This window comes from Hordeum vulgare, chromosome 7H (assembly GCF_904849725.1).
Source record: "Hordeum vulgare subsp. vulgare chromosome 7H, MorexV3_pseudomolecules_assembly, whole genome shotgun sequence".
Lineage (NCBI taxonomy): Eukaryota > Viridiplantae > Streptophyta > Magnoliopsida > Poales > Poaceae > Hordeum > Hordeum vulgare.
This window is the reverse complement of record NC_058524.1, coordinates 597,841,555-597,859,462: the sequence shown is the minus strand read 5'-3', so window position 1 is coordinate 597,859,462 and position 17,908 is coordinate 597,841,555. Positions and strand designations below refer to the sequence as shown.

The 17,908-nt window shown below is 46.5% G+C and overlaps 1 protein-coding gene across 1 annotated transcript; it reads right to left on the bottom strand.

Annotated features, from left to right (window-relative positions):
* Positions 1-13,257: 13,257 nt before the first annotated feature.
* On the bottom strand, positions 13,258-17,507 carry LOC123413155 (serine/threonine-protein kinase RIPK-like). Its single transcript, XM_045106106.1, has 5 exons — positions 16,844-17,507; positions 16,594-16,729; positions 15,306-15,442; positions 14,147-14,270; positions 13,258-14,039 (listed from the first exon to the last, which is right to left on the bottom strand). Exons 1-5 carry the CDS (start codon positions 17,273-17,275, stop codon positions 13,528-13,530), a joined length of 1,341 nt encoding a protein of 446 aa, XP_044962041.1. The 5' UTR covers positions 17,276-17,507; the 3' UTR covers positions 13,258-13,527.
* Between the last annotated feature and the right edge of the window lie 401 nt (positions 17,508-17,908).

Sequence of the window (17,908 nt, the reverse complement as noted above, 5' to 3'; positions counted from 1 at the left end):
TGTATAGTCCGCGTGTGTGTTTCCTAGTCTTTGTGTTATTGTTGAAACGTGCCTAACGACGGCCCACGGCGATGGCCCAACTTGGCCCTCAAGCAAGCCCAGCATGTTGATGACCCAGCGCTCACGCACGTCCGCGCCCCTCGGAATCGCTAACCCACCTCGCACGTCATCTGCCGCTGACCAGCTCCTTAGGGTTTTTCGGTTAGACAGTGATGATCTACCTTGTATAAATACTGATGGTATAGATTGAATAAAGTGTGCAGATCCAAAAACCTATCTCTCAAATCTGGCAGCTCGTCCCACGCCCTGCTCACGACGGCTCCTTCGTTGCTCCCTGTGTCCTCGTCTGTCCACTCGGCGCTCCGGGACCTCCACTGGCGCTCCCTGCGTCCGTCCACTCGGCGCTCCTTCGCTGCTCCCTGCGTCCGTCCACTCGGCGCTCCGAGACCCCCACTGGCGCGCCGCCATGCAAGACGAGTATGACGCGCTGCTCAGGAATCGCACCTGGCAGCTCGTCCCACGCCCTGCTGGCGCCCACATCATCAGCGGCAAGCGGGTGTTTCGGCACAAAATGCACTCTGATGGCTCTCTGGACAGGTACAAGGCTCGCTGGGTCGTCCGCGGCTTCCGACAACGTGCTGGTCTCGACTTCACCGAGACCTTCGCTCCCATCGTGAAGCCAGGCACGATTCGATGCGTTCTTCAGCTCGCCTGCTTGCGCCGCTGGGTCGTCCATCAACTCGACGTCTCCAACGCCTTCTTGCACGGGCACCTGACGAAGCAAGTTTTTTGCCAGCAGCCGGCTGGCTTCGTCGACCCTGCGCGCCCCGACGACGTCTGCCTGCTCTCTCGGTCCCTCTACGTCCTCAAGCAGACTCCCCGCGCCTGATACCAACGCATTGCTGCGTTCCTGGTCCGTGTCGGCTTCGTCATCACCAGGTCCGATGCATCGATGTTCGTCTATCGCCGTGGCACTGACATGGCGTACCTTCTGTTGTACGTCGATGACATTGTCTTGACGGCCTCCACCGACGCTCTCCTTCGTCACGTCGTCGGTCTCCTTCAGCACGAGTTCGCCCTGAAGGATATTGGCGTGCTTCATTACTTCCTGGGCGTGGAGGTAACACGCCGCTCCGATGGCTTCTTCCTCTTTCAGAAGAAGTATGCTCTCGAGCTGCTGGACCGCGCCGGCATGACCAACTGCAAGCCCGCGTCTACCCCCATCGACACCGCGGGCAAGGTCTCCGGGCAGGCTGGCGTCCCCTTCTCCGACGCCTCCTTCTACCGCAGCATCGTCGGTGCCCTCCAGTACCTGACACTGACGAGGCCCGATCTTCGCGGTGCAACAAGTCTGCCTCCACATGCATGCCCCGTGCGACGTTCACTGGACATTGGTGAAGCGCATCCTGCGGTACATCCGCGGATCGCCGTCACTTGGGCTCTCTCTCTGCGCCTCATCGTTGCTCGACATCGTCGCCTACTCCGACGCCGACTCGGCCGGCTGCCCTGACACTCGCTGTTCCACCTCTGGTTACTGCATCTACATGGGGCCTTCGCTGGTGTCGTGGTCGTCCAAACGACAACCCACCGTGTCCCGCTCTAGCGCGGGAGGCCGAGTACCGTGCCATTGCCAATGCGGTTGCTGAGTGCTCATGGTTGCGTTAGCTCTTAACTGAGCTCCACTGCGGCGTCGCCAAAGCCACGGTGGTCTACTGCGACAATGTCTCGGCGGTGTACCTCTCCGCCAACCCCGTCCATCACCGTCGCACCAAGCACATCGAGCTCGACATTCATTTCGTCCGCGAGAAGGTGGCGCTAGGGCATGTCCGTGTTCTTCACGTGCCTACGGCTCAACAGTTCGCCGACGTCATGACCAAGGGGCTCCCCCCGTCGGTGTTCCGGGAATTCCGCTCCAGTCTCTGCATCTCCGACGGCGAGGCATCGACTGGGGGTGGGGTGGGGTTGAAACGTGCCTAACGATGGCCCACGGCGATGGCCCAACTTGGCCCTCAAGCAAGCCCAGCATGGCGATGACCCAGCGCTCACGCACGTCCGCGCCACTGGGAATCGCTAACCCACTGCGCTAACCCACCTCGCATGTCATCTGCCGCTGACCAGCTCCTTAGGGTTTTTCGGTTAGACACTGATGATCTATCTTGTATAAATACTGATGGTATAGATTGAATAAAGTGTGCAGATCCAAAAACCTCTCTCTCAAATCTCACACCTCTGTTTGGAAATACTTGTCATAGGCATGGATGTATCAAGATGTATTTTAGTTCTAGGTACATCCATTTTTATCAATTTGTGTGACAAGTAATCCTGGACAGAGGGAGTAATTAGAACGGTAACAGATTTAGCAAACAGGTTTGAAAACTAATACATTTCATAACGAATTACATTGTTAGATTGAAATGGCCATAAATGAAAACAGCATATGATATTCAAAACGAACATAAGAAGAAGCATGCAGGCTGTTAAGCATTTATGGCATCACATGATAACCACAGTGTGTACTCAGGGCTGGGAAAGCTCAAAAGATTACTAGTCTTGCCACGAAATAAATAAGTAAATTCACAAGTAGTAGATACAGAAGACAAGTTGCTAACCATTTGTGATTCTAGCTTCAATGATCGAAATGTCTCTATCATCATTAACACGAGCATAGCCTTAAGTCCGCTTCCACGAAGAAGTTTGCTCATCCCATTCATGCTTGTTCTTCTTGCGCTTAATAATCCCCGCAAGTATGTTTCTGTTACAGAAAGATTGAAGCATATACACTTCCAATAAAAGGCACTCATAAAGCCAGCAAAAGGAACAAGTTCACCTTTCGACTTTGCAAAATGCTCTTACTTATAGGAGGCCTCAGCCTCGGTAACTGGAATAGCTTCCCTGACTTTACCATTCTGCGATATACCAACAGCCATTGTATTCCATAGCAGCAAATCCTTGACACAGACACCATTGAAGAGTTCCCTGACATGCTTCAAGGAACCTAACTTACATTACATTTCAACGGGAGCAGTGGAGACAATTATATCGTCCTCAAATCCACGTTTATATACCAGCACATGGATTTGGGTGCCATACTCCATAATTAAGACCAAAACACAAACGGCTATCTCAGCACACTTGCAAAAGTGAACTCAGTTGGAAGAACAGCATTTCACAGAGCCATCACAAAGAGGCCCAGAGCTTGCTCCATTAAACCCCTCCTGGCATACAGAATACCATCGCATTACAAGTTTCTGAGTCCCACTTTGTTGGTTTATCTCTCGAGAAACCTAACGGCACCAGGACAACATGGTGATAACAGCGTTGTAAACGTCAGAATTTGACAGAGTCCTGTTTGATGCGAAGGGTAACCCTTACTCCCTTAGCCAAATCCTATATCTTGCACATGGTAAGCACCGTTGACACACAGCATTTTTCAACCAAAAACCCATGATTTCTAATCAATTGGAAGCACTCAAACACTGCATTGCTCTGGCTATCATCTTTGTACACTGACACGACAGAGTTCACTGAAACGATGTCCTGCTCATTCATACCTCAAAATCCCTGCACCGCGTATTTCAAGAGGGCGACACGTTGATGATACATATCCACAGATCTGCCGCCGACTACAGCGTTCTGCCGGGCAGAGCGGTGACGACCAGCGGCTGGATGAACCTGCATCCCCATGGGGAGCAGAGCCGAATGGCCGATGAAACGATGGAGAAGGTGAGGCGGCCACGCCTGACGCCTACCTCACTCACTCATCCGGTGCACAAGCCGGAACGCCTCTGCGGCACGTCCACTTCCAGCGTAGCCAGAGATCAGCGAACTGTATTGTAGGCGACGGTGTCCCTGCGAGGCATTCCGTCGAACGGCCTGCGCGCGGCCGGGAGGTCACGGAACTTGAGCATCCCGGCGAGGAGTATGTTGCGCGAGATGCGGCTGGCTGCTGCGGCGCTGGGTTTCCGTCGTACTGTGGCATCGCGGCTACCGGAGGACGCGAGCGTGAGCGCCGCAGTCGCAGTGGCCGGGAGACGCAGCGGACCAGGAAACTGAGACCTGAGGAGGGCGGCGACTGTCGGAGCTAGAGGTGTGGAGGCGCGGGACGTCGGACCCAAAAAAACTGAACCGAGGTCTCGTCCTGTTCATTTAGGTGCGTCCGTCTTTTAGAAAAAAACCAACAAAATATTGAGGAATTCGAATAAACTTTCTTTTTTCCAGTATATTCATGTTTAAACTACTCATGTGTATTGAAATATAAGACGTTTTTACAGATCATGTTTTATATTTTAATACGAAAGGAGTAGGAAACTAGGAATCAAACCTTGAACCTTGAGCCAAGGCTAGCCCAAAGGACCAGTACCAACTCTGCTAGCAATACTTTGTGATTTAATGATGGATTATAACCAATGTTAAGTGCATTCATTTGATCAAAGGTCAATGTTTTAGTAAACTACTTACTAGACAATTGTCCGCGCGTTGCAACGGTGTGTAGTATTTCATACATTGGCTCATGATTTACCTTCCCGTATTAATATGGTTATGTAAATAAATATTTATCAAATCATGTCTGTAACTTAATTATCTAAATTTGTTTTAGGACTAATTTATAGTCACTTATTGACTTACCAAAGAAAACTTAACTTTATTTGGTAAGTCAATAAAACGTGGAACAAGTAAGGTGTTTTCAAGAAACAATGCTTAGGAAAAGGATGGAAGGTTGGATGAAACTCTCCATCTAGCATGGAAAGGAACACTATTCTTTTTTTACATAGCAGAGATTAACTTAAATATTCTATTTTTTTTGTCATGATCGAACAAGTTGAACCGGCGGTCCAACGGTAAAAAAAACTAAACCCATAGCTTCATCGGGTCGATTGCATGTCCATTTTTTCAAACTATGGTCTGAAGAGCAGAGCATGGTGTGTGCCGAGGGCGCACGGAGGAGAAGCTGCCTCGCACATACACATCATGTGGTAGTTCTTCGAATCTTTTACTGTTTTTTCTTTTAGGCATCATGTTATTCATAGTTTTTAGGCTAAACATGCTCAATTTATTTGATCAATAACAAGGTCCATATAAATACAAAGAATATCGAAAGGTTGAAGGAGCCACATATGGCGGCCCTCGGAAAGATCAAGAGCGAATTTAGCGAGACTGTGTGCCTTGTAATCTGAATCTCGCCCCTCAAAGATGAAAGAACGGGTATGAATTGGTTGCCGCCAAGGTGCACATCGTGCACTCAAGATCAGAATGTAGCCAAGAATCGTCACACACACCTAAACTGTAGTTGATGCCAGAAGACATTTTTCGGTAGTGGGTAAGGTCGGATGTCGGTAAAGACTCTCTCGCCAAGCGCCAAAGAAACACCTTCTACTTATAACCTTGAAAGCAACTAATGATCTTCAAGCAAAGCCTATGGATAAACCCTTCATATATAAACTCAAGACAACCATTAGTCTATAAGGATTGTCATCAATTACCAACATCAAACATGGAGCATCATGCTCTTTTAACTACAAATAATACACTCAGAGGATAACCTAGGCCAAGCCATGTCAATGAAAGTTAATGACCTTACTAGGTCAACAAGCCAAGGGAGGTGTAACGACCAAGATGCGGTCCTTTCCGATCTGGGGGTCGAGGCCCCGAATAGGAAAGAAGCGCATCTAAGTGTTTTGCAAGCAAGTAAACATAGCACATAATAAGAAATAAAGTAGACAATCTGGGATTCAACTGTCTTCTTATTAATAATACAGAGTACAACGCAGATACAATCAATGTAGTTCTGGTACGGACTACAAAACAAGGGAAATGCTATGCTACCCGCTGCAGGCCCACGATCACGACCACGGCTCAGTCCTCTGGATAGTTCACGTAAAGGCGATCTGTCTCCTCGTCGTACTGCCACGCCAGCTGGGTGCCGTCGGGATCCTCTGCCTCTGGGGTACCTGTACCTGCTGGAAGTTTCGGAGGAATCCGTGAGCCACGGGGACTCAGCAATCTAAGGCCTTGGTGCCAGATCTAGTCATGTAAATGGGCAAGGAAGGGGTGAAGTGTTTCCGGCTGCTGCATCCTAAGTTTGAATAAGTGGCTAGCTTACGCAAAGGAGAAGTGACAGTGGCCTACGCTAACGATCGGGAATACTTGATCAGAAAGTGATCCTGAACACCTACCTACGGCAATCATAACCCCACCGTGTTCCCGGTCGAAGAGAGATCTTCGAAGGGACAGTCACGGTTACGCACACAGTTGGCATATTTTATTAGTTTATGTTTAAGTTTTCTAATACCGGATGTTAACAAAATATTCCAAGTTGCCACATAACCGCGGGCACGGCTTTCCGAAAGATTAAACCCTGCAGGGGTGCTCCAACTAGTCCATCACAAACGAACACAGGCCGCAAAGGCATCCTCTATCACGAATCTCGTGATCTCGTCGGATTCCTTAGAGAAAACCTCAACTCTGGGTGAAACCAAAGCTTCACCGGAATTCCTATACGCAAGATATACCGCTAAGGCAAGACAAGACTAGCAGGACCTCCCGACGTGTCGACGACCCTGATAAGAGCCGCGTATCTCAGTCTCAGGACACGCCGGATGAGTCACACTACAGGTATACCAAACCTCAGGTTGCCCTGTGGTGGCCCCGTAGTCTGCCCAGTTTGGACCAACACTCATGAGGAGCACTGGCCCGGGTTGTTGATTAAGAAACCTCGGGGTAGCTATTCCCTATGCAGTTTATTATTAAGTGATTAGCAAATAGTACCAATGTTGGGTCCTGCCGGACAAGCCTTAACACTACGCGATTTATCAAGTGGGTCCCCATAACAACCCCGAACGTGTTAGGAGCGATCATTATGGAATCAAACACCGGTAACCGGTAACTAAGGCGGCAATAACGGAACAAGACACCCAGCAAAAGGCTAGGCCTCCCGTCATTTACCAAATATATAGATACATTAATTAAATAACAGAAATTAATATAATGATATCAAGCTCAATGCATCTCATGAGTTATAAACACTTGCAACTAACAATGCTAACATTAGTAGCTGAGCAAGCCTACCTAGCCATGCAAGTTTGCTAGAAAAGAGTAAGGTGTTTAGGCTCATGGCATATGAAGAGGCAATATATTTTCAGTGGTAGGCAGCGAGCAATAACGTGGAATCGAAACTAACACAACAAGTCTAGATATGGGATCAAGGTCATGTCATCTTGCCTGTGATATCCTCAGCTTGGAATGGTTCTGGATCGTCCTGCACGTACTCTCCTGACTCCACGTATTCGGTCTCCGCTCCCGGTGCTACCCAACACAAGAATAACAGACAATGAACAGCAGCACCACAAAATGCAACAATCACATGATGCATGAGATGAAAGTTGAGCATGCACCACTATTTCTAACACTAGCACAAGCAAGATAAACTACAACAAGTTCCTGGACAGAACTTTGCACTAAACTATTTGGACATGCATGGGAATGATATGAACAGATGCATCTCGTAAAAACGGTGCAAAACCATATAAAGAACTTTGCCAACGGAGCTACGGATCAACGGGAATCGACGAAACACGATATGAAGCCCTACGTGAAAGATTCAACCCCACACATTCGATTGGCACAGATCTGGTGTTCCCAGGTTGCCAAGACATATATTAACCCAACATGAATGAAAAGGAGCAAGGTAGAATACCACAACAACAATTAAGCACAAACTTTGAACAAAATGGCAAAACTATGCAATCTGCCAGTTTCTGCATCTTAGCTGTTTGTGAGCCACATGCAACATAGCTACAGGTCTTCAAATATGACAAATAATATATGTGGCTGTTGCCAACCAAGAACACTACAAGCTCCAGCAAGAATCACAGCAAAAGGAATTAAACTCTAGAAGATACAAGGCCACAAACTTTCCCAAAACCATCAGTTCTCAGGGACTTAGTGAAAATTCCTGCACCTGAGTTTCTGTTTCTGTTCTGAAGCTTTTGACAGCAATCAAAACACAAGCTACTGGACTCTAAATGACTTGAAAATTGACAGGAAGCTTCACAAACATCCCAGGTTCAAAACACTAGCACTGAACTAAGTCCATTTCTCAACAGAATGACCAGCACTTCCTTATCTACAGGGGAAGAAAATGTTTTCAGCATTCCAGACTTAGTGAAATTTTTCAGAGTTCAAAAATCTGGAATTTTCCAGCCACATGCCCACTTCGTCTAGGCATAGTTTGCACACACATGTCACCAAGAGGTGATTGACACCACTATGGTGTTGAGCACAAACCCCTACCACTAACACACAAAGCTCCATGCCCTTGGGCTCCATCTATACCATGGAAACAAGGCCCAAACTTTCAACAAAATGCACATGCCATCCCACAAGGTATGCTTCTAAGATGACAATACATAGGTGAATCTTATGTGCTCATTGACAAAGTGACATGGGGGTTTGAACCCCATGTTTTTGTCATGCACATCAACAATACCAACATATCTACCAAACTATCCCCACACACAAACACCATGCCCTCTCACATATAGACATGTGAAGGTGCATAGTTTTTGCAAAGGGTGGGGAAGTTCCACACACACTCACATACTCCACATGATCTTAGCTACCAACTAAAACAAGGTCAACTCCATATGTAAACACACAACCTAGTGCATCAACACATGATAGCACTTACAACAAAGAAGAAGCTACACAAGTTTGCTACTTCACTTGCTAGCTTCACCTAGGATAAACTACTAGGTAGCACCACCATGCACACACCATATGTCAAGCTTCTCCATATGTAAATGGCCTCACACACACATGCAATTCTCACAAGCCACACACTACATCACCTAACATAGAAATAACAGCAAGAAAATAAAATAGAAACAAGATGCCATGACCACCTATGGGTATAACAGGAACTACAAAGCAAAGATGAATAAATATAGCAGCAAAGAGAAAAAAAAGGAACTTCCTGGGATTCGATCCCAGTACTCCCTCTGGTAACCTAGAGCACCAATACCACTCCACTGATCACCATGCACTCGACAGAGGAGGGGTACATGGCGAGATCAGGAAATAAAACCAAAAAAAATAGGGGCGGTGCACCACCGGGGACTCGAACCCTGCACCTCTCGATGACCAACAGGAGTCACTACCACTGCGCTACTGCAACTACATCTGACAGAGGAAGGACCTGAAGCGAGAAATACCAAGGCCATCGCTGTCTCTGCTCCACAACTGCGCGCCGGCGACAGAGAAGACGCCGTGGCGAGCAACTGCTGCCGCTGCGCCGCTCGAGGGCGACCTGCCGAAGTGGGATGGCGCTACGAGGGGGAGGAAGAACCCTACTACCACTACCAACTACAAACCTCTCCTGCAGAGAACACCATGCACACAAGCTGAAGAAGCTACAACTTTGCTCGACGGAACTGCACGGCGACAGGGAGTTCGCCGGCGTCCTGTTGCTGCAGCAGCTACCGGAGGAACCGAAGCAACCCGAGGAGATGGATCCCCTGCTACTATCTACGCACAGCCGTGGGGCTACCTCGTCTACATCGACACGAACGGCGGAAGTCTACCCTGCCTGCGCCAACTAGCAGAGAAACAACTACACGTATAGCCTGCCGGTGCAACTCCGGCAAGCCTCGAGCAGGAGGCTCGGCGCCACTTCCGAAGAGGAAACGAGGAGGGGGAGAGGCACGGTCTCGCTCACCTTGCGTCGAGAGGAGAGGCGCCCGACGTGGAAGAAGAAGAAGTGCGCCTACTGCTGCAGGTAAAAGCCGCTGGCCGAGGAAGAAGGTGCTCGTCGGGGACGTCGAGGAAGAAGCCCCGGCTCCGGCTCCGCGCGAAAATGGAACCCCTCCTGGGTCCTCTTGCTTGCGCAGCTACGGGGAGGCGACGAGGTGGCCGCTACACCGGAGACGAGCTCGACCCGATGCTGGTCATGGCGTTGGGGACGACGAGAGTCTCACTGGCGGCGCTGGAGGGAGAGGACGAGGGAGAGGAGGAACCCTAGAGTGGTGGGGAGGCTGAGGGCTCCTTATAACGTCTCGGGGGGGGGGGGGAGCTCGGAGCCGCAAGATCGAGGTCACGCTGATCGGGAGGCTGAGGAGCGTTCGTACAGCCGTGACGTCGGGAGGAAGGAGACGATCGCCTCCTGGGCTGCTTGCTGCGCGAAGGGGTATGGGCCTGGGAGGAGTTGCAGCGAGAGAAAGAGAGGAATGGGCCGCCAGGGGGAGAAAGCCCACCTTAGGCGCCACATAAGGCAGAAAAACATCCTAAGCTATTTCCTGCTCTCGGAAATAACAAAGAGAAAAAGAAAAGCCCAAGATAACCTACAAGTGCTAAAATAAAATTGACACTTGCATTGGACATGTAAAATCTAAACCCAATTAATAAAAATAGAAACAAGGGTTTAGGGGCACGTAAATATTTTACAAAACAGAATTTACTTGGTCTGTTTTGTAATTTTATGTCCCTCAAAACATGTTTTAAAAATAGCAAACACACCTCTCCATACCCCACACATAACCTGTTAAACCATGGGCATTTTTTTAAAAGAGGAAAAAGGAGAAGGGAATATTGACATAGGAGAATTAGAGAGGAGGGGTGGAGATGGTTTGAAACCTAAGACCTTACTATCACATGCACCACTCCACTCAAGCCACACAAGCATGAAATCACAAGACACATGACCACAAGATTAAAAGAACCACATGGAATCATATGACCACATGCACCAACACCTAACACATGAAATGATATGATATGCATGCAAACAAGGGAAGAAATAAAAGGACACATGAAATCATCCAAGCATAGGACACTCTCATATCAATGACAAGGTGGTCCCACATGAAGTAGGTCCAAAAAGGATAGGTTTTACACTTGGAGCATTACAGGAGGAAAGTAGATAACAAAGATAAACGTTGAAGCAATAACTCAAGAAACAAATATGCTCGTCAAAAAGTAAGACGCAAGAGGAAAAGGCCAACCAAGTGGATTGGTCTGCCATGATCTGCGAACTTGTCCCTTCTCCTAGTCCATCTTGGACTCATATCCCAACAATTACATCTTCTATCCTCCTACGGGCATGACCATGTCTCACTTAATGTGAGATCTAGCATAACCTTGCAGCAAAGAACACACTACAAGGCCGGCCCAGTAGCGAGATCGAGTGTATGCTTCAATCATGTATTTCAATTTTCCATTGGTTTGTTTGTTTGCTTTCTTACGGACATGACCATGTCTCACTTAATGTGAGATCTAGCACAACCTTGCAGCAAAGAGCACACTACTAGGCCAACCCAGTAGCGAGATCGAGTGTATGCTTCAATCATTTCTTTCAGTTTTCCGTTTGTTCGTTTGTTTCTTTTCTTTCATTTTTCCCATTTATATGTATTTTATAAATATTCTAAATACATCTATTGCAAAAATTAAGTTTACTTCATTCTAAATAAATCTAATTTGTAAAATGTTAACACCGTGTAAAACTTTTATAACATAATTTTTTTAAACCTTGATAGTATTAAAAAATGTTCATAACATTTAAAAATGTGTAACACATATTAAAAGGAACTTCTAACACATATTCTGCTAAATGTTCAAATCCATCTATTTGAAAAAAATGTCAATCATGTATTTAAAAGTGTTAAATGTGTGTAAAAGAGATGTTCTTGATGTATAAAAAATGAAAAATATGTATTAAAAGAAGTTGTCATCAAAGATATAGTTAAAAAAGGTTAATCGTTTATTTGGAAAATAATAACACTTTATTAGATGTACAAAAAATACACAATATGTATGAAAATAGGCATCAAAACATATATTTTATAAAATTTTAATCATATATTTATATGTTAAACATGTGTAAAAAATGGTCCTTATGTATAAAAAAATGAACAATGCATACGAAGAAAATAGTCATCAAAACATATTTTTGAGAAAAAATTTAAACACGTTTTTTTTCATCTTGTACAGATAAATGTTTCAGATGTATAAACCAAATACATAATGTATATGAAAAAAGCACACACCAAAACATATATTTGGAAACATTATTAATCATGTATTTAGAAAATGTTCAATGTGAATAACAAAAGTTTAATATGTACAATAAAAGTGTATGACATGTATTAAACATATTAGACATGAATTAAAAAAAGGAAAAAAAATAAAATCGAAGAAATCCATACAGAAAAACACATATAAGAAAAGAGAAAAAAAATCAAAGCGAAGAAAACCAATGAAAACATTAAAAACACACATACAAAAGGAAGGAAAAACATTGCAAATTAAATATAATTAATGTAAACTATAAAGACAAACACGAAAAAAAGTCAAAAAGAAAACCGATGAATATTATAAAAAAAAGTACAAGAAAGGAAAAAAATTGATGGAGACCTACCGAAACTCTAAGAAAATACACAACAAATAAAGAAATGAAAAATCTTACAAAAACCTTATAGAATAACAAAAAACAAATTGATGAAAACTGGACCAATCTAACCAATAGACAAAAATAAGGAAAGAAAAGCCCAAAGAACTGTAAAGCGACCGCGGGAACAAAGAAAAAACTATGAAATGGGCCAACCCAGTATCTATGCGAGTGGAAAAGCTTCAGTCAAGACCCACTTACATCTAAGTACGGGTGCTGCATGGCCTTGGTGCCCTCGCACCTACCACCACTAGGGCAGGGTTGGTCATTTGTCAAGGTCATGGCACATATTTAAACCCGCTATTGGCATGCACTCGGTTCATTGTTACTTGGATAAAAGCAAGGGGCATGCACTACAACTCCAAACTTCATCGAGGAGCTCTTAGGAACAAGTCTAAGGAGTCTTGAACGACTCGAACATGCGTTGAGGAATAGAACGAGAGGGTGTTTGGAGTTGCGTATGACTCGACCCAAGAAATAAACCTCGATTGATGTCTTCCTAACATAGGACTAGATCGTGATGCATCGATGCGACTGTATGTATTCAAAAAGCATCGAAGTGTCATTTTTGTTGGTGTAGATGTATGATGACCTTCATTATAAGGTGATCTTAGACATCCTCTGCTGATCATTGTTGCTACCTAATCTCTTGTTGTTTTCATGACAAGAATACATGGTATGTTGGTCGCACTTTGGACTTGAGCCTTTTTTTCTAAACGAAAATTGTGACCTCGTGAATCGGACTATATAATCGGGTTAAGTTTAACGGCAAAGAAATAAACAAATGTCCATGTACAACACTAGTGTGGCCTCTGTCCTGCTGTGTCTGAAAAGCTCCCATGTCGTGCATATGTCCCTTTGCAAAATTGAAACAAGATAAGTGCAATTGAAAGCACATCATAGACTCTACATGGACTTTGCTTTGGAATCTCACTCTAGAAAAGGATACGGTAAAAACAAGGGCAAGCTAATTAACAACTAAAAGAATTAACAAATTAGGGAAGGGTGGAATCTCATCCTCCTGATCAAAACTAGTGTGCGACCGTCAACATTTACATCCATGTTCCACACGATAGTGTCATGCTACTACACTAGATTTTTCCTTCTCTAGGCGTGTTCCACTCCCAAAGATCCTCGCTTATGTTCCCCCTCCCCCTCACGGTCTTCTTCGGAGGCCTGGCTTTACTCCGGTTTCCCCCGTTACGGCTCTCCCTCTCTCCATTTCTTCTTGTCCTTTCCTTCCTAGTGTCAGCTTGTGAAGCTACATGCATCACCGACTCACCGGGAACATCATCCACGAGGTTGAGGAGTAGTTCTAGGTCTTCCACGACCTTGGACATGTCCGGCCTGCTCTTTGGGCTGCCACTCAGGCACTGGTATGCTACCAGGGCTGCCTTATGAGCCGCCGTGGTGGCATACTTACCCTCCAAAGCAGGGTCCATGATTTTTCCTAGCTTTTCTGGGTCTTTGAGCCACGACCGCATGTGTTGGACTAGGTGGTGCTCTCTACTAGGCCTGGTCTTGTCCACGGCTCGTCTTCCAGTGAGGATCTCCAACAGAACGACACCAAAACTATAAACATCGCTCTTTGCTGTCAAATGACCTAGAAATCAAAACCATATCAATCATTTAGATGTTGTTTAGATGCTGAAAAAATACATGCATGAGAGAGAGAGAGAGAGAGAGAGAGAGAGAGAGAGAGATGTGTACCAGTTAGGATGTACTCTGGTGCTGCATAGCCATGTGTACCCATGACACGTGTTGAGACATGGGTGTCGTCGCCTTCCGGCCCATCCTTGGCAAGCCCAAAATCGGAGAGCTTTGCCTTGTAGTCCTAAAAAAACAAAGTTCAACCATTTTAGTATCGCATCACAATCGTGTACCGTTCACTAATGGGATGCACTTAGATAAAGTCTTCCTGGTTGTTGGCTACTATAATACGGCCTAAAACAAGCGGTAGTGCCAAACTTTGGCTGGACTGCAATCTCGCTCTACTTTATAAATAGAGCCATACGGTTTATCAAGAAAGCCCGGCAGCTGAACTTTCGTTGGACTGCAATCTCGTCCGCTTTATAAATAGAGCCACACGGTCCTATATAAAAAAGTTGCTCAACGCCCAAGCTAAGGGCTGAATGATTTCTTTCAATAAAATGGCTGGAGTGCTGGTTTGATGGGGCCTTCAATTTGTTACCTTTCTTGTTACTTGTAAAGAAAAGAGGTTGCATTGTAGAGAAAAAAATGACGATTGAGTATTACATGTCTTTTTATTTTTTTGCGTATTACATGTCTTAATCAGAAAAGTAAGATTTGACAACTCTATACAACGCCTAAACAGCTTGATCAACGTTCCCACTTCCTTTCAGCAACTCTTCTTGAGTTGAAAAGTCGCATGCATGCATGCCCCGTGGAAAGTAGTCAGTCGTTTTTGCACACATATATATTGACAACTCTATACTACTCGCCTACATTTGTCAATATATATACATGCGTTCACCAAGTCAATAATCAGCTACTGCCTACCAACTTCAAGGTTTTCAGGTTTTGACGTGCTCGTCATTTGTGCGAAGTCAACCCAGAAAACGGGGTGGAAGCTAGCATGAGAATGACGTAGCAGCAATAATTGGACATATACAATTTGATATATATACTACTCCCTCTGTATTAAAATATATGTTGTCAGAGTAGCTGAAGTTCCTCTATATCGAAATATATGTGGCTGGCGTAGCTGAAGTTCAACTACTCCACTTGAGCTACTCCGACGACATATATTTCGTTAGATATATAGTATGTACTAGTAAAATGAAGAACTGTTCCCTGGCCAAAAAAATAAAAAACAAAAAGAAGAAGGTGTTAAGCATTAATCCATTACCGGATCGAGTAAGATGTTGGATGCCTTGAAGTCGCGATATATGACGGGCTTCTCGGCGTCGTGAAGGAAGGCGAGGCCCTTGGCGGCGCCCACGGCGATGTTGAGCCGGGTTGACCACGACAGAACAGGAGGAAACTCTGCCAAACAAGAACCAAATTTAGGGCCAGTGTGAATGTTTGTCATTTTTGCGCCGCTCGTGTAGACATGACAAAAGTTAGTTCCAACGCACATCCTGATCGATAGATAGCTTGCATCATCATATCGTGACAAGAGTCAATGCGCTCGATCTTTTTTTCTTATCGAGATGATGATGACCAATCATCTACGCATCATGTACAACGATAGTATTCTGGTGATCATTGGTCATGAGTGGTTAATTAGCTATCGTCGAACAACCAAATAACAGTATTTTTGTAATGGAAGTGATCCAAACTGTGACGTGCAAGTTTGATCGGAGCGCAGTTTGAAGGCTGGTTGTTGGAAGAAAGGTTTGGCTCGACGGCAACAACTGGGCCTGTCAATTCCCATCCGCCCACACGAAAAATGCACCCACGCCGTCCGTTCCGTTCCAGAGAGAATCAAAGAACGGAAGTTCAGTTCAGATGGGCCAACGAAACGAAGTCAGCATGGGTAATGTCGGACTGGTCAGCTTGCCCATGTGTAAGTGTAACCCTCAAGACGTGGTTTTTCTTCTTCTTTCTGGTTAATTATATATTAGTCAATACTTGATTGATTGCTGAATGCACCTACATCTATATCTGTAGACGCAGCTCATTCACACACACACACACACGCAAGAGGAAAAACTAACACAAGTGTACGCGGCTATTGCTGTACGTTTGCTTTCTTTAATTGCGGCATGCTGCATGCACACGTTGCTCGAACGAGCGTGCACACTCATCTTGCACCTAATGACTGGAGATTAGCTAATTATAAGATCATGTCGGTCTTACCAAATGTTAGCTAGAGTAAAGAACGCTAACTGGGGCAGCTTAGCTATAGCACCCTACAATATATGGACCATCTTTTGTCGAATTACTTGCTTGTTTCTCCCAATGATCCCTACTTGCAACGTGTGTTCAAGATAGTTGAAGTGTCGTTGTTGTTACTATATAATATACTAATCAACAAGATAGCAACTAACGAAATACTACTAGGTAATCATCGAGAGTTGAAACAAAGTACGTGGTACAGGTTGCATGCATGAAACTATTAGTTGTAGCGAGTGATTCATGCATGAAACTATTAGTTGTAGCGAGTGATGCATGGAACTAGCTAGGTAGCTTACGTTTGAAGAGATGGTTCTCGAGGCTGCCCTTGGCCATGTACTCGTAGACGAGCAGCCGGTTCTCGTGCTCGCAGCAGTAGCCGATGAGCTTCACCAGGTTCGTGTGCCGGAGCTGCCCCAGGAAGATCACCTCCGACTGCACCAAACCAACAATCACCACCACCGGTCAGTCAAATCCATGCCATACACGCACTCATCTCATCTAGTAGTAGGTATGCATGCGCTACGCAGCGGGCAGGCAGGCACGTACCAGCCACTCCTTGTGGCCCTGGGCGCCCTGGGGGTCCCAGAGCTTGACGGCGATGGGCTGCGCCTTGAGCCCCGGCTTGACCTTGTCGTCGACGGCGCCCTTGTACACGGGGCCGAACCCGCCCTCGCCGAGGAAGTTGTCGTCCAGGAACCCCTGCGTCGCCGCCTTGAGCTCCGCCACCGTGAACACGTGCAGGTTGGAGCCCACCAGCGACACCGACAGCTCCTGCTCCGACGCCGCGCTCATGCTCATCACGTCCGTGAACGACAGCCGCTGCTGCTGCCCGGCCGCCGCCGACGACTCGCGCTTCCTCGGGCCAGGGCCGGGGCGGACCTGCTTCCCCGTCTTCCCGCCGCCGCCGCCGCCGCCCAGGCAGCTGCCTAAAAGGGCGCCCCACCCCGACCGCTGCTTCTTCTTGGACGCCCTCGCCATCCCTCCGGCGGCGTGTCTGCTGCACTCTGCACTCGACGGACAAGCAAGCTAGCTAGCGGCTTGACCTGCGGGTCGTGATCTATCGCCTTGATTGCGAGCTAATTGGAAGTGTTGGGTGGATCGGGAGACGGGATTGGATCGAGAGAGCCCCACGCGAGGAGGAGTATTTGTAGTAGCGAGAAGAAAGGCTGACGAGGAGGAAGAGGAAGAGCCCGTATGGCCGTATGTGTCGTGTGGCCGGCCGTGTGGGGAGACGACCGTACGGGGGCCTTTTACTCACCTACCGCCGAATACATGGACGTCTTCTTCTACTACTACTTCGACTCTTGCCGCGTTGAGGCGTCTGACTTGCAGGTCCGGTGACATGTCGCTCCACTGACCGTTGACTCGTCAAAGGTACAGATGGGTGATCTCTTGATCAATTTTAAGATGAAGCCTTAGAGCACGAGAGCATCTTCAACGCCGGCGGTAAAAAACGCGTGTGCAGGGAAACGTGGGTTTCAGCGCACATGGAGTGAGTTTTGTACGCTTCAGCGGACGCGGGAGATTCTGGTGTACGGGAAAAAGCACCCTGATGAGGGCTAGCTTTGGCGCACGGCGTCCAACGCACTTTATAAATTCAGCGTCCTTCCA

Coding starts and splice junctions, on each gene's coding strand:
- LOC123413155 (XM_045106106.1), bottom strand. CDS start 17,275: ATGGCGAGGGCGTCCAAGAAGAAGCAGCGGTCGGGGTGGGGCGCCCTT. Junction 14,271..15,305: donor CCAACATCTTACTCGATCCG/GTAATGGATTAA, acceptor TTGTTTTTTTAG/GACTACAAGGCAAAGCTCTC. Junction 14,040..14,146: donor ACCAGAGTACATCCTAACTG/GTACACATCTCT, acceptor TTTGATTTCTAG/GTCATTTGACAGCAAAGAGC.